The 16,003-nt window shown below is 45.8% G+C and overlaps 2 protein-coding genes across 3 annotated transcripts in view; one reads left to right on the top strand and one right to left on the bottom strand.

Annotated features, from left to right (window-relative positions):
• The window catches only part of LOC140208586 (NACHT, LRR and PYD domains-containing protein 3-like), a 38,121-nt gene extending 34,055 nt beyond the window's left edge, over positions 1-4,066 (top strand). For both annotated transcript variants that reach the window (XM_072277364.1, XM_072277363.1), the window contains exons 10-12: positions 27-197; positions 353-520; positions 685-4,066. In XM_072277364.1, coding sequence (XP_072133465.1) covers positions 27-197; positions 353-520; positions 685-772 — 427 coding nt within the window. In that variant the 3' untranslated portion in view covers positions 773-4,066. The remainder of the gene's footprint in view (positions 1-26; positions 198-352; positions 521-684) is intronic.
• LOC140208593 (uncharacterized) overlaps positions 1-16,003 on the bottom strand; it is a 290,808-nt gene that overhangs the window by 181,275 nt on the left and 93,530 nt on the right. The window lies entirely within an intron of this gene.

Genomic DNA, 16,003 nt, shown 5'->3' with positions numbered 1-16,003 from the left:
TCACCCTCACTCTCTCTCATCTCCAGTCTGAGGAAGGTCCGTCTCACAGATTCTGGTGCCAAGGATCTCGTCTCCGCTCTCAGTACAAACCCATCACTGACGGAGCTGGACCTGAGTGGTAATGCGCTGGGAGATTCAGGAGTGAAACTGGTGTCTGCGGCTCTGAGGAACCCAGAGTGTAAAATACAGAAACTGGAGTAAGTACCATACTGTGGGAGATTGTGTTTACAGTCACTGGGTGTCTTATACTGAACATTAATGTGATGAGTAATTGTGTTACTGATAAACACTGGGGATTTGTACCGTCTCCTGTCTCTCTGTGTCCTTCACCCTCACTCTCTCTCATCTCCAGGCTGTACAATATCGGTGTCACAGATTCTGGTGCCGAGGATCTCGCCTCCGCTCTCAGGACAAACCGATCACTGACGGGGCTGAACCTGGGTTACAACTCGCTGACAGACGGATCTGTCCCCGCTCTCCGCTGCCTCATACTGACCCTCCCGAGTCTGGAACGGATCTGGTGAGTGTTTGTGTTAATGTTCAATGTGATAAAATATCAGCGGATCCGCGGGTTTTCTGGTAATATTTGTCTGTGAGTGTTGTTGAAACATTAACCCCAGTCCCCTGTTACTGACACTGTTGTATAATCTATTTATTTCATCTACATTCTTCCACCTGTTTTAGGTTACGGTACAATCAGTTCAGTTGGATTGGGAAGAAGGAACTGAGGCCTCTGCAGGAACTCAGACCAGAAGTAAGAGTGGACCTGTGAACATCGTAATGGGTGAACATCCCCAACCTCGTGATGGGGACGCTTTGGCCGATTTCCCGGCGTCCCCTTTAACGTCCGCCCTCCCCTTTAATGGCCGCAATCCAAGTTTCATCCCACACGGTTCTGATGGACCCCGGCTCCAGCTGAGCACTATGTGACGTCAGAGTGTCCCGCAGTCATGTAGCAACACAGACAAAATACAGGAGGAACTATGCTGCATCTATAGGAAAGATCACAATGAACGTTTACGGCTGTGACCCTTCATTTGGACGTAATTCCGTCTCCTGTCCAGCAGCGTAATTCCACCGGACATCTGGGTGCAGTTTTTCCCTGGGAGACCCTGGGAGCTCAATTCAGGACAACCGTGTACCGGGTGTTAGTATCCGTGGAGAGAATCCTTTTGCTCCCTTCAGTGAGGGTGATACATTCCCTATTCTGATGAATAAAGTGATGTTAGATTGACAAAAGCTCTTGGGAAAGACCCTGGATCTGCAGCAATCTCGGACACTGCCCCGACGTGTGATTTTAGAATCATCGTTGCCCCAATGCAGAGAGACAGTAAGAAATAAGACTGATTATTCAACCTGTCGCCAGTCAGTTCATTGTGTGTGACTGTGATTGAATCAGGAACTGCTCTAACTTCTTCTCTTAGTGTTCGACTTGAGTCTCATTTGAGGAAAACAGTTGCCTGAGGTTACTGCTGCCTCATGCACCCCGTGTACTGCAACAGTGCCCAAGATCTCGTTTCGCCACACCCGCACTCTATCCGCTTACCGGTCCCGCGCTCACCACGTGATCCTGAAATCCCGCGCTCACCACGCTCCCTGCCCTCTGCGCTTTCCTAGCCCATGCTCCCAGACCCTTCCCACGCCCGCTCCACCTGTGTGCGCTCCCTGCGCTCTCTGCCTCCCAACTCTCTCCGAACCTTCCCCACTGCACAGCTCATATCCCTGCACTGTTGTGTTATCCCCCAGCCTATCTACGACTCTCTCAAATGACCTTAATATATCTGGCTCAATTACTCCCCTCGGCAGAGCATTCCAAGCACCTAGCACTCGTTAAAATGAAACACCTTCCTTTAATCTTCTTCCACACTGTAAAATTATGTGCCTCACTTAACACTTCTTCAAATTTTCTGTATGTGCCTCTACCACCGTCCCAGGCTCCACACTCCGTTAAAAAAAAACCTGGCTCTCACACCTCCTTTGCATTTTCCCCCATCTCAACTTAAATGTATCAGAACCAGAATCAACTCTGATGTCACCGGGATATTTCGTGAAATTCGGTAACTTTACCGCAGCAGGATCATGAAATAGATGATCAATAAATATAGTGAAAATACAGAATTGCACTAAATATATGTTATTAAATAATTAAGTTACAAATAACCAGTGCAAAGAAATAGAAACACTTTTTTATTAAGTAGTGAGGTAGAGTTAATAGGTTCAATGTCCATTTAGAAGTCGGATGGCAGAGGCGAAGGAGCTGTTCCTGAATGGCTGAGTGCGTGCCCTCAGCCTTTGGTACCTGATTCCGGACAGTACCAGCGTGATGAGGGCATGTCCTGGGTGATGAACACTACCTTTCTACGGCATCGCTCCTTGAGGATGTCTCGCATGTTACGAAGGCTTATACTCATGATAGAGCTGACTAATCTTATAAGTTTCTACAACTTACTTCGATCTTGCGCTGTTGCGCCCCCTGCTACTATCAGACAGTGATGCAGCCAATCAGAATGCTCTTCACGGTATATTTGTAGATGTTTTCGAGTGCTTTAGTTGACAAAACAAATCTTCTATACTCTGAATGAAATATAGCAGCTGTCTCCACTTCTTTAATGCGGCATCAATATGTTGCCTCCGGGTTGGATTCTCAGAGATGTTGACACCCAGAAGCTGAAACTGCTCACGCACTCCACTCTGATCCCACTATGAGAAAAGGTCTATGTTCCCTCTCATTACCCTTTCTGAAGTCCACAATGAGCTCTCTGGTTTGCTGACGTTGTGTGCAGGTTGTTGCTGCGACACCACTCAACCAACTGGAATTTTGCACTCCTGAACGTCCTTCTGTCACCGTCTGAAATTCTGCCAACAAATGTATCATCGGCAAATTTATAGATAGCATCAAAGCTGTGCTTAGCAACGCGTCGTGGGTGCAGAAAGAGTAGAGCAGTGGGCTAAGAAGTCGAGGATCCAGTTGCAGAGGGAGATACAGAGGCCTCGGTTCTGTAACGTTCTGATCAGGGCTGTAGGAATGATGGTGTTAAATACTGAGTTATAGTCAGTAAGCAGCATCTTGTATAGGTATTTGCATTTTCCAGGTGTTCCAAGGCTGCCTGGAGAGCCATTGAGGTCGCATCTACTGTAGCCTTCTAGTGGTGGTAGGCTCTATGTCCTTCCCGAGAGAGGCGCTGAGTGTAGCCATGACCAACCTCTCAAAGCATTTCATCACAGTGGACGTGATTGCCTCTGGACTATAGTCATTAAGGCAGCTCACGCTACCCTTCTTGGGCACTGGTATAATTGTTGCCCTTTTGAAGCAGATAAGAACTTACCACTGTAGCAATGAGAGACTGAAGATGTCTCAGAAGATCCCCGTCAGTTGGTTAGCCCATGTTTTCAGAACCTCACCAGGTACTCCATTGGGCTCAGCCGCCTTGCGAGGGTTCTTCAGATATTCGGCATGATATCTAAAACTTCGGCAGATTTCTGCAGATATGTACTAGATAGTGTATTGACCGGCTGAATCATGGCCTGTAAACAAAATCCTACAAAGGTAGTGGATTAAGCCCAGTACATCACGGGTAAATCTATCCCAACCATTGAGCACATCGACATGAGACGTTGCCATGGAAAAGCAGCATCGCTCATCAAAGTTCCTCACCACCCAGAGCATGCTCTACTCTCTCTGCTGCCATCAGGTAGAAGGTACAAGAGCCTCTGGACTCGCATCACCAGGTTCAAGAACAATTGTTACACCGCAGATATTAGGCTTTTGAACAAAGTGTATAACTACACTTATTTGCCCATCCATTGAGATGTTTCCTCAGCCAATAGTCACTTTAAGGACTCCTTATCCTGTTACTTCACATTCTCGTCATTTATTGCTATTTATTTACATTTGAACAGTTTCTTGTCTTTAGTACTTTAATGGTTCTTACACTTACCCCATTATCGTTACTATTTTATAGATTTGCTGTGCATTCCTGCTGGAAAATGAATCTCGAAGTGGCTTAGGGACATGCATGTACTGTGAAATTAAAATAAAATATGACAGATATGTATGTTGATAATAAAATTAACTTAAAAGAAATCCTCCAGTTTTAAATGGATGTCCCTCTATTCTGAGGTTCTGCCCTCTGGTTCTAGACTCCCCCAGTATAGGAAAAATCCTCTTCACACACAGTCTGCCACAGCCTTTCAACATTCGATAGGTTTCAATGAGATTCTCCCCCTACTTGATACCCCTAGTTTCCAGCAAGTATAGACCCAGTGCCTTCAAGTGGTCTGGAATCATTTCCCGAAACTCCTTTGAACGCCTTCCAATGATAACACATCTTTCCTGAGATCTTGAATTGGCCTGTTCTGTCTCCGAGAAAAGCACATCCTGCTTGCGTCCTTCTGAGTTCTGTACTCTGTGCCTTGACCGATGAAGGCCGGCATGTCCTATGCCTGCTTCATCACGTGAGATCTGCCTGAGTAACCATCGCTGCTCTGACTACGTGAAACAAAAGATTCAGCAGACACAAAATTCAATAGCCTGCTTTTTGATTTGCCCTGTGTGAGCCCTCTGAGTCTCACAATGCACAGTGTTTAGTCCACTGTCTTCACAATTAAATGCCCAGTTATACCAATCCTGCACTCATTTACTTTCACCACAACCCGGAATTTGACCCCTGTGGACAAGAACGTGAATCGAAGGTCTATAGCAGGGCCTAACCATAGGATTGGACTGTGAATGGCAAGACCCTGTCTGGCCGAAGTGACGGTGTCTGTGCTTTAACGACTCTCGCGTGTTTTTAACTAATCTCGCGTGGCGCGCCCCTTGTCTACCTCATGTCGAACCCTTGCAGAGTGGTCAGCTGAATCGTAAACCTGCCTCTTTCTGTATCCCTCACTACCCTACCCACTGTATTCCATTAAGTTCCCTATACGAAGTGCGAACTCCTCAACGCGGCCAACAGCTAAACATTTCCCATCTGCTCTTTATCTCTGCTGCTTGGCTCCGTGTCGTATACGCAAGAGAGTGGAATAAAGCGGTACTGCAGGGCAACAGGTCCTTCGGCCCACAACGACTGTGCTGAACACAATGCCAAACTAAACTAGTCCCTTGTGCCTGCACATGGTCCACATTCCTAGTTTCCTGATGCAGTTTTGGCCTCCGACGTCCGACAACCCTTTCCAACCACCCCCACCCACAGATGCTGCTCGACCAGCTGAGTTCCTTCAGCAGATTGTGTGTCGCTCTCCACTCCATTGTGTGTCCGAGAAGATGGTCAGACAGGTTGGAATTTAGCCCTGGCATGGTGAGACGATCAACCTATTCCCGGTCTGTACTCTCCTCTGTTCTATAAACCAAGCTGGGGACACAGAGGGGAGAGAGAGGAGATGGCCATTTCCGAGGGAGAGGGAATGGTGAGGCAGTGTTAGGGAGGTGATGATTGCTGATGGTAATTTTATGAAGTAGTTAACCTCCCTCTTCTGCCATCTCCGCAGGTCTCTCTTCCCATCTGTGGATAGCATTTGTCCACTTTTTCAAAGATTGGAGAGTTTCTCTTTATTCGTCCGGGATTGTGTTCAGGAATTGCGAGTTAATGTTGCAGCGACACAAAATTCTGATTAGACCACACGAGGTATTGTGGGCACATTTGGTCAATTCATCATTGGATGAATTAGGAAGCTTGATAGAGGACGCCGAGGTGATTTACCAGGATGCTGCATGGATCAGAGACGATAACTTATGGGGAGAAGCTAAGCAAGCGAGGGCTTTTCTCTTTGGAGAAAAGTAGGATGACAGATGCCTTAATAGATGTGTACAAGATGATAAAACGGCACACATAGAGTGAACAACTGGGCGTCTTTCACCCACGGCAGAAATTCTAATCGGAGAGGACAGAATTTAAAAGGGATTGCAGGGAATTATAAGGGGGATACAAGAGGTAGTTGTTTTTTATACACAGAGTGTGGTGGGTCTGTGGAATGCACTGCCGGGGTGCTGATGGAGGCAGATATTTTGGGGACATTTAAGAGACTCTTAGATAAGCACATGGATGAATGAAAAATGAGGGCTGTGTTGGAGAGTAAATTGACCTTCCAAATGTCAACAGAACATTATAGGCTGAAACGCCTCTGCTGTTATATGTTCTATAATCCTGATTTTGATCCTGTCTGACTGAACTCCTGCTTCTCTTTCTGATGTTTATATGTCATGACGGATCGCCCACCCCCAGACCCTGCTGAACTCAGACCTCGGGCCCTGAGCTCAGGATGGCTCCCCACCCCATCACACTTCTTAACAACGTAGGAAAGAGAGGATAGAGGAACAAACAGAGGAAGAAATATCGTGAGAGGTATGGAGAGTCAGCGGTAAATAGAGAAAGGGAGGAGAAAGGTTGAGAAAGGGATTTGTATTGAGAGAAGGAGATGGAGAGAAAGAGAAGGACAAACATTGAGGGGAAAATTTACAGGGAAAGAGAAAAAAAATCAAGAGGGAGAGGAAGATCCTGATTGAGCGAGAAGGAGAAGCACCGAGAGAGTTTGAGAGAGAAGGCAGAAACAGCAATAGAGATAAAGGGAGCTGAAGAAATATTAAATGTGTCCATCCATCTACACCCCCTCCCTTACCTCCGCTCTCTCTCTCCTCTCTCTTTCTCTCTCCCCCTCACCTAGTACCTCTCTCTCCCTCTCTCTCTCCCTCTCTCGCTTTCCATCCCCCTTCCTGTCCCTCTGCCAATCCCCCTCTTACACACAGTGCTGCTGAGATCCATGCTGTACGCAGATTACCGGAGCTCTTTTGACATAATGCGGCCATCCTGGAAGTAATCTAATTTGCCTAATTTGACGAAACAAGGTCTACCGTGACCTCAATGTTAACGCGCTTGATGGGTTTGAGAAACATAGAAACATGGAGACATAGAGAACCTGCAGCACAATACAGGCCCTTCGGCCCACAAAGCTGTGCCAAACATGTCCCTATCTTAGAAATTACTAGGGTAACACATAGCCCTCTATTTTTCTAAGCTCCATGTACCTAGCCTAAAGTCGCTTAAAAGACCCTATTGTATCCGCCAGTACCACCGTTGCTGGCAGCCCATTCCACGCACTGACCACTCTCTGCGTAAAAAACTTACCCCAACATCTCCCCCTGTACCTACTCCCAAGCACCTTCAGCCTGTGCCCTCTTGTGGCAGCCATGGGCCCCGAGTAAAAGCCTCTGATTATCCACACGATCAGTGCCTCTTATCATCTTATACACCTCTATCAGGTCACCTCCCATACTCCGTCGCTCCAAGGAGAAAAGGCCGAGTTCACTCAACCATCAGGCTGAAACACAGTCAACCATCAGGCGGAACCACAGGGTCATTCCAGGAGACAGGAGAGATGTCGAGACTGACTGTGGGGCCGGTGTTAGGTGGTTACTTTGTGTATTGTGGTCACATGCATCGAGGTTCAGTGAAAAGCTTATCTTGTAGACTGTTCATAAAGATCGGGTTATTACGCATTGTATTGAGGTAGAACAAGATGAAACGGTAGGAGAATGCAGAATAAAGTGTGGCAGCTACAGATAAAGTGCAATGGAGGCGGATAATAATCTGGGAACACATTTTGTGGCAGATTTTGTGGTCAAGGCTTGAACTTATCATACTAGGGAGTCCGGTTAATCGGCTTATAGCAGCCGGGAAGAAGACGTCCTTGCCTGTCGCAATGTGTTTTCAGATTTGGCATCTTCTGACTGATAGGAGGGGCTGGGGAAGGAAAAAGAATTTCAAAATTGTTTTTTTTTTCACATGAACAGAAATACAGTGAAAAGCTTGTCGTGGAAACCGCTCATATAGATCAGCTATGTAGAAAAGTCCAGTAATAGGCCCTTCGCCTCACCATGTGCTGAACTTTTAAATGCTCAAGATGCATTTCACCTTTTTTCTCAGCCAACCCTCAATTTGTCTTTAGTCCATGTGCCTCAGAGCCTCTTAAATGTCCCTAATGTATCTGCCTCCCATACCCATACCTGGCAGTGTGTTCCACACACCCACCACTCTCTGTGCAAAATCTATCTCTGACATTCATAAGACCACATGCCATAGGAGCACCATTGGGCCATTCAGTCCATCGAGTCTGCTCTGCCATTCCATCATGGCTGATTTATAAACCCGCACAAACCCAGTTACCTGCCTTTTCCCCGGAACCTTTGACTATTCAAACACCTATCCATCTCGAATTTAAATATATTCAGTAACTTGCCTTCCACTGCCATCTGTGGCAATGAATTCCACAGATTCAGTATCCTCTGGCTAAAGAAACTCCTCCTGGTTCACAGCAGTATTATGTTATTGCCAGTAATACCTTGTAATTAATGACCCTTAATGAAGAGCAGTTAGCTTACCTCTTTGCGGGGCAAATAGTGTCTTACTAACCGTTGAGTTCGACGAGGAATTGGCGAATGTGGCAGATGGGGCTAAATTCTGAAAGTTTTTTTTCATCGGAGTTCAGAGAGGCGGGACTGCGAAGGCGCGTAACGTCGGGCAGTGAAGCGCGGAAGATTTAAAAGGAACAGAGCCTCATACAGCGGGCAGCGTCGTTTGCGGGCGGCGGAGTGAGCCGGGAGCACAGTGAAGGCTTAAGGGTTTTGGCTCAACTGGCTCCGGCGGAAACGGGCGAGGCGAAGGAGGTTTGGTTTTCATTTTTTCCTGTTATTTGAGGAGAGGGGGAAGTATGAGTGTGAGGGCAGTTTGTTGTTCTCGGTGCCGGACTTGGGGGGTCGTGGAGTCTCCCAGCCTCCCGGACACCACATCTGCGCCAGGTGCGCCAAGATGCAGCTCCTAAGGGACCGCATTAGGGATCTGGAGCTGCAGCTCGATGACCTTTGTCTGGTCAGGGAGAGTGAGGAGTTGATAGAGAGGAGTTACAGGCAGGTGGTCACACCGGGGCCACGGGAGGCAGACAAGTGGGTCACGGTTAGGAGGGGGAAAGGGAAAAGTCAGGTAATAGGGAGTACCCCGGTGGCTGTGCCCCTTAACAATAGGTACTCCTGTTTGAGTACTGTTGGGGGGGACAGCTTACCCGGGGGAAGCGACAGTGGCCGTGCCTCCGGCACAGAGTCTGGCCCTGTAGCTCAGAAGGGTAGGGCAAGGAAGAGGAGGGCAGTTGTGATAGGGGACTCGATAGTAAGGGGGTCAGATAGGCGATTCTGTGGACGCAGTCTGGAGACCCGGATGGTAGTTTGCCTCCCTGGTGCCAGGGTCAAGGATGTTTCTGATCGCATCCAAGATATCCTGAAGTGGGAGGGAGAGGATCCAGAGGTTGTGGTACATATAGGTACCAATGACATAGGTAGGAAAAGGGAAGAGGTCCTGAAAGAAGAATATATGGAGTTAGGAAGGAAGTTGAGAAAAAGGACAGCAAATGCAGTAATCTCGGGATTACTGCCTGTGCCACGTGACAGTGAACATAGGAATGCAATGAGGTGGAGGATAAATGCGTGGCTGAAGGATTGGAGCAGGGGGCAGGGATTCAAGTTCTTGGATTATTGGGATCTCTTTTGGTGCAGGTGTGACCTGTATAAAAAGGACGGGTTGCACTTGAATCCTAGGGGGACCAATATCTTGGCGGGGAGATTTGCGAAGGGTATGAGGAGACTTTAAGCTAGAATGGTTGGGGGATGGGAATCAAATCGAAGAGACTAGGAGAGAGGGGGTTCTTTGACAAATAGAGAAAGCTAGTAGATAGTGTATGAGGGAGGATAGGCAGGGGACAGAGATCGGGTGCACTCAGACTGAAGATGTATGGGAGAAGGAAGAAAAAGACAACAAAGTTGTTTGCTCCATTGAGGATAAACAGAGAGCAAGAGTTGGAGAGTTTCTTAAATGCATCTATTGTAATACTAGGAGCATTGTAAGAAAGGGGGATGAGCTTAGAAGACTAATTGATACCTGGAAATATGTTGTTTTAGCTATTAGTGAAACATGTTTGCAGGAGGGGTGTGATTGGCAACTAAATATTCCTGGATTCCATTGCTTCATGTGTGATAGAATCAGAGGGGCAAGAGGAGGAGGTGTTGAATTGCTTGTAAGAGAAAATATACCAGCGGTGTTCTGGTAGGATAGATTAGTGGACTCCTCTAGGGAGGCTAGTTGGGTGGAATTGAGGAATGGGAAAGGTGCAGTGATGCTTATAGGGGTGTATTATAGATCACTTCATGGGGACCGAGAACTGGAGGAGCAAATTTGTAAGGAGATAACAGATATTTGTAGTAAGCACAAGGTTGTGATTGTGGGAGATTTTAATTTTCCACACATTGACTGGGAAGCCCATTCTGTAAAAGGGCTGGATGGTTTGGAGTTTGTAAAATGTGTGCAAGATAGTTTTTTGAAGCAATACATAGAGGTACCAACTAGAGAAGGGGTAGTGTTGGATCTCCTGTTAGGGAATGAGATAGGTCGGGTGACGGAGGTATGTGTTGGGGAGCACTTCGGGTCCAGTGATCACAATACCATTAGTTTCAATATAATTATGGAGAAGGACACAGGGTTGAGATTTCTGATTTGAGAAAGGCTAACTCTGAGGAGATGTGAAAGGATTTAGAAGGAGTGGATTGAGACAATTTCTTTTATGGGAAGGATGTAATACAGAAATAGAGATCAGTTAAAGGTGAAATTTTGAGGCTACAGGATCTTTATGTTCCTGTTAGGTTGTAAGGAAAGATTAAAAGTTTGAGAGAGCTATGATTTTCAAGGGATATCGGAAACTTGGTTCGGAAAAAGAGAGGGATCTACAATAAATATAGGCAGCTTGGATTAAATGAGGTGCTCAAGGAATATAAAGAATGTACAAAGAATCTTAAGAAAGAAATTAGAAAAGCTAAAAGAAGATATGAGGCTGCTTTGGCAAGTAAGGTTAAAATAAATCCAAAGAGTTTCTACAGTTATATTGATAGCAAAAGGATAGTGAGGGATAAAATTGGTCCCTTAGAGAATCAGAGTGGACAGCTATGTGCGGAGCCAAAATAGATAGGGGAGATTTTGAACAATTTCTTTTCTTCAGTATTCACGAAGAAGGAGGGTATTGAATTGTGTTAGGTGAAGGAAACAAGAAGGGAAGTTCTTGTTTCCTTCACCTGACAATTGACAATTAAAAAAGAAGTACTGGCGCTGTTGAGGAACATAAAAGTGGATAAGTCTCCGAGTCCTGACAGGATATTCCCTTGGTCCTTGAGGGACGTTAGTGTAGAAATAGCAGGGACTCCGACAGAAATATTTCAAATGTTATTAGAAACGGGGATGGTGCCGGAGGATTGGCGTATTGCTCATGTTGTTCCATTGTTTAAAAAGGGTTCTAAGAGTAAACCTAGAAATTATCGGCCTGTGAGTTTGACGTCAGTGGTCGGTAAATTGATGGAAAGTATTCTTAGAGATGGTATATATAATTATTTGGATAGACAGCATCTGATTAGGAACAATTAACATGGATTTGTGCGTGGAAGGTCAGTTTGACAAGTCTTATTGATTTTTTTGAAGAGGTTACTAGAGAATTTGACGAGTGTAAGGCGGTGGATGTTGTCTATATGGACTTCAGTAAGGCCTTTGAGAAGGTCCTGCAGGGAAGGTTGGTTAGGAAGGTTCAATCATTAGATAGCAATATTGAAGTAGTAAAATGGATAGCAGTGTCTGGATGGGAGAGGCCAGAGAGTGGTGGTGGATAACTGTTTGTCAGGTTGGAGGCCCGTGACTGGTGGTGTGCCTCAGGGATCTGTTCTGGGTCCAATGTTGTTTGTAATATACATTAATGATCTGGATGATGGGGTGGTAAATTGGATTAGTAAGTATGCAGATGATACTAAGGTAGGTGGAGTTGTGGATAATGAAGTAGGTTTTCAAAGCTTGCAGAGAGATATAGGCCAGTTAGAAGAGTGGGCTGAAAGATGGCAGATGGAGTTTAATGCTGGTAAATGTGAGGTACAACATTTTGGTAGGACTAATCAAAATAGGACATTCATGGTAAATGGTTGGGCATTGAAGAATGCAGTAGAGCAGAGGAATCTAGGAATAATGATGCATAGTTCCCTGAAGGTGGAATCTCATGTGGATAGGGTGGTGAAGAAAGCTTTTCGGTTGCTGGTCTTTATAAATCAGGGCATTGAGTATAGGGGTTGGGATGTAATGTTGAAGCTATACAAGATATTGGTGAGGCCAAATTTGGAGTATTGTGTACAGTTTTGGTCACCGAATTATAGGATAAATGTCAACAAAATAGAGAGAGTACAGAGGAGATTTATTAGAATTTTACCTGGGTTTCATCATCTAAGTTACAGAGAAAGGCTGAACAAGTTAGGTTTAGAGAGTATGCATTCTGATCAGAGATTAAGGGAGCTAGGGCTTTACTCTTAGAAACATAGAAACATAGAAAATAGGTGCAGGAGTAGGCATTTGGCCCTTCGAGCCTGCATCGCCATTTATTATGATCATGGCTGATCATCCAACTCAGAACCCCGCCCCAGCCTTCCCTCCATACCCCCTGACCCCCATAGCCACAAGGGCCATATCTAACTCCCTCTTAAATATAGCCAATGAACTGGCCTCAACTGTTTCCTGTGGCAGAGAATTCCACAGATTCACCACTCTCTGTGTGAAGAAGTTTTTTGTAATCTCGGTCCTAAAAGGCTTCCCCTCTATCCTCAAACTGTGGCCCCTCGTTCTGGACTTCCCCAACATCGGGAACAATCTAGCCTGTCCAATACCTTTAGGATCTTATACGTTTCAATCAGATCCCCCCTCAATCTTCTAAATTCCAACGAGTACAAGCCCAGTTCATCCAGTCTTTCTTCATATGAAAGTCCTGCCATCCCAGGAATCAATCTGGTGAACCTTCTTTGTACTCCCTCTATGGCAAGGATGTCTTTCCTCAGATTAGGGGACCAAAACTGCACACAATACTCCAGGTGTGGTCTCACCAAGGCCTTGTACAACTGCAGTAGTACCTCCCTGCTCCTGTACTCGAATCCTCTCACTATAAATGCCAGCATATCATTCGCCTTTTTCACCGCCTGCTGTACCTGCATGCCTGCTGTACTCTTTGGAGAGAAGGAGGATGAGAGGAGACATGATAGAGGTATACAAGATAATAAGGAATAGGTAGAGTGGATAGCCAGTGCCTCTTCCCCAGGGCACCACTGCTCAATACAAGAGGACGTGGCTTTAAGGTAGGGGGTGGGAAGTTCAAGGGGGCATTAGAGGAAGGTTCTTTACTCAGAGAGTGATTGGTGCGTGGAATGCACTGCCTGAGTCAGTGGTGGAGGCAGATATACTAGTGAAGTTTGAGAGACTACTAGAGAGGTATATGGAAGAATTTAAGGTGGGGTCTTATATGGGAGGCAGAGTTTGAGGGTCGGCACAACATTGTGGGCCGAAAGGCCTGTAATGTGCTGTACTATTCTATGTTCTATGTTTAAGTTAGGTTTTTATTATTTGGAACATAGAAGGGTGAGGGGACTTGATAGAGGTATTTAAAATTATGAGGGGATAAATAGAGTTGACATGGATAGGCTTTTTCCTTTGTGAGTGGGGGAGATTCAAACAAGAGGACATGAGTTGAGAGTTAAAGGGCAAAAGTTTAGGGGTAACATGAGGGGGAACTTCTTTACTCAGAGAGTGGTAGCTTTGTGGAATGAGCTTCCAGCAGAAGTGGTTGAGGCAGGTTCAATGTTGTTGTTTAAAGTTAAATTGGACAGCTATATGGACAGGAAAGGAATGTTAGGTTATGGACTGAGTGCAGGTCGGTGGGACTAGATTAGAGTAAGCATTTGGCACGGACTAGAAGGGCTGAGATGGCCTGTTTCCGTGCTGTAATTGTTATATGCTTATATGGTTATATATCTCCATCCTGATGGTAACACTGTGCAGAGAGCGTGTCCTGTTGGTGGGAAACTTTAATGACGGAGGCCACTGTTACAAGAATCACCCCTTGTAATAATGATCAGTGATGTACAGAGAATCTGTATTTAACAACAAGTAACATTTAATTATTTCAACTAAAGAGCACGTAGGTTCATACTCTATCTACCTGTGTGCACCCTACCAGAACCCCTGACACTCCATAGACAGCCAATGAAGAGAAAAGGTATTACCCAGGAAAGTAGTCTACGCTGGCCAGGTGTCCGTGGGGTCCTCCTTATCAGCGATGGTTGGATGGCTGCTGATGAGTTATCGCCCCTGCATATTTGGATTCCTGAGTCTTATACTGTTCCTCATCAACTGGACTGTTGGATCTCCATCCCGTTGGCTCAAGGTCACCTGACCTACCTGGGACACCTTCTTTCTGGTCATTGTACAGGGCTACAGCCAACACTGTTTCACAGGTCTGCCCACCCCTGCCTTGTGTATTTGTATCTGTACATCCTTGCTGGTCCAAACCAGTTAAATGCAGCAAACCAGACAGAGTCTAACGGGACTACAGATTTCTTATTTGGCAGGTCTGGTATTTTACATAACAAGTAGCTACTCCTCTGAGAATGGTCTCAGGTTTATTGTTCTGATTAGATTGTCCCAGAGTCCGAAATCAATTCAGAGTCCACGCCCTTTACATAACAAAAGGCTACGTGGTTGAGAATGGTCTCAGGTTTAGCAAATCATCACCTGAAGCTTCCTGTGTCCACATTCAGTTGCTCTGGTTAGATTATCCAAGAGTAGACAAACTGGGGGAAAACAGAGAGAACTGGTTTGTCTGCTTCCCCTGTCCTTGATGCGACTGAAGTTTCTTCTTTTCTGCGGGGAGTTTTCTGCCACGGACAGTGTCTTTTTCGGGTCAACTGTGGTCTGAATGCTCCAGGGTGGATGGTGGAGGGTTTTGCAGAGATACAGGGTGTTCTGGGGGTTTACAGAATTGGGGAGTGGTGTAGGGGTTGGAAGGGTTTTTACAGATGGCGAGGGGTGTCTGTGCACTTTTCCACCACTGTGGAAATATGCTTTACTTGTAGTACCAAAATGGCATTTTTGTCTGAAGCAAAATTAAAACTGTACTGTGTCGGAGTGTTCTGCTAATAATGTTCGTGCATCACTATGCTACGTGAACCTGAGTCCCTGACTGTAGACCGCAGTCCCTACACTGCATTCCATCTGCCACTTCATTGTCTGTTCTCCAAACCGGTCTGAGCCCTTCTGCAGACACCCACTATACTCTGAGCTACCTGTCCGGCACCAACCTTGGTATCAACTGCAAAGTTGGTTATCAAGCCATCAATCCTCTCATCCAGATTGTTGATATCTAACAGGAAAAGAAACGGTCTCAATAATGACCCCAGCGGAACGCCATGAGTTACTGGCAGCAAACCGAATAGGCTCGCATTGTTCTGACTCTGTGCCTCCCGCCACTAATCCAATCTTCCATCGATGTCAGTATTTTTTTCCTGTAACACCATGAGCTGTGATGTTGTTAGGCAGTCTCATGTGCAAGATTTTGTTAAAGAACATCTGAAAATCCAAACAAACAGCATCCACTTTCTCTCCTTTGTCTGTCCTGCCTGTTAGTTCATCAAAGGATTCCAACGGATTCCTCAAACAGGTTTTAGATCATGTGCCGCCAAGTATCCTGGAAAATTATCCTGAATGGACTCCAACCACTGAGTTCAGACTGACTGTCCAAAAGTTTCCTTTCTTCTGTCTCCCTCCCTTCTTAAAGCGTGAAGTGACATTTGCAACTTTCTAGTCTCCCAGAAACATTCCAAAAACAAGAGACACTTAAAAGTTCATTACCCAATCTTTAAGAGAAACAGGAGGGGTAACCTTTTCACTCAGAGGCGGGGAGAATGTGGAACAAGCTGCCAGAGCAAGTGGCAGGGGCGAATTCAACATTTAAGTGAAGTTTGGATGGGTGCATAGATGAGAAGGGTATGGAGGTCTATGCTCCTGGTGGAGATTGCTGGAACGAGGCAGATTAATGCTCTTGCACAGACTAGATTCGCCGAAAGGCATTGTTCTGTGTTGTAGTGTTACTTGACTGTAATGCCTTCACAATCTCTTCA

The sequence above is a fragment of the Mobula birostris genome, chromosome 13 (assembly GCF_030028105.1).
Source record: "Mobula birostris isolate sMobBir1 chromosome 13, sMobBir1.hap1, whole genome shotgun sequence".
Classification (NCBI taxonomy): Eukaryota; Metazoa; Chordata; class Chondrichthyes; order Myliobatiformes; family Myliobatidae; genus Mobula; species Mobula birostris.
Note: the sequence above shows the minus strand (reverse complement) of the source record. Positions and strands in the feature narration are given on the sequence as shown.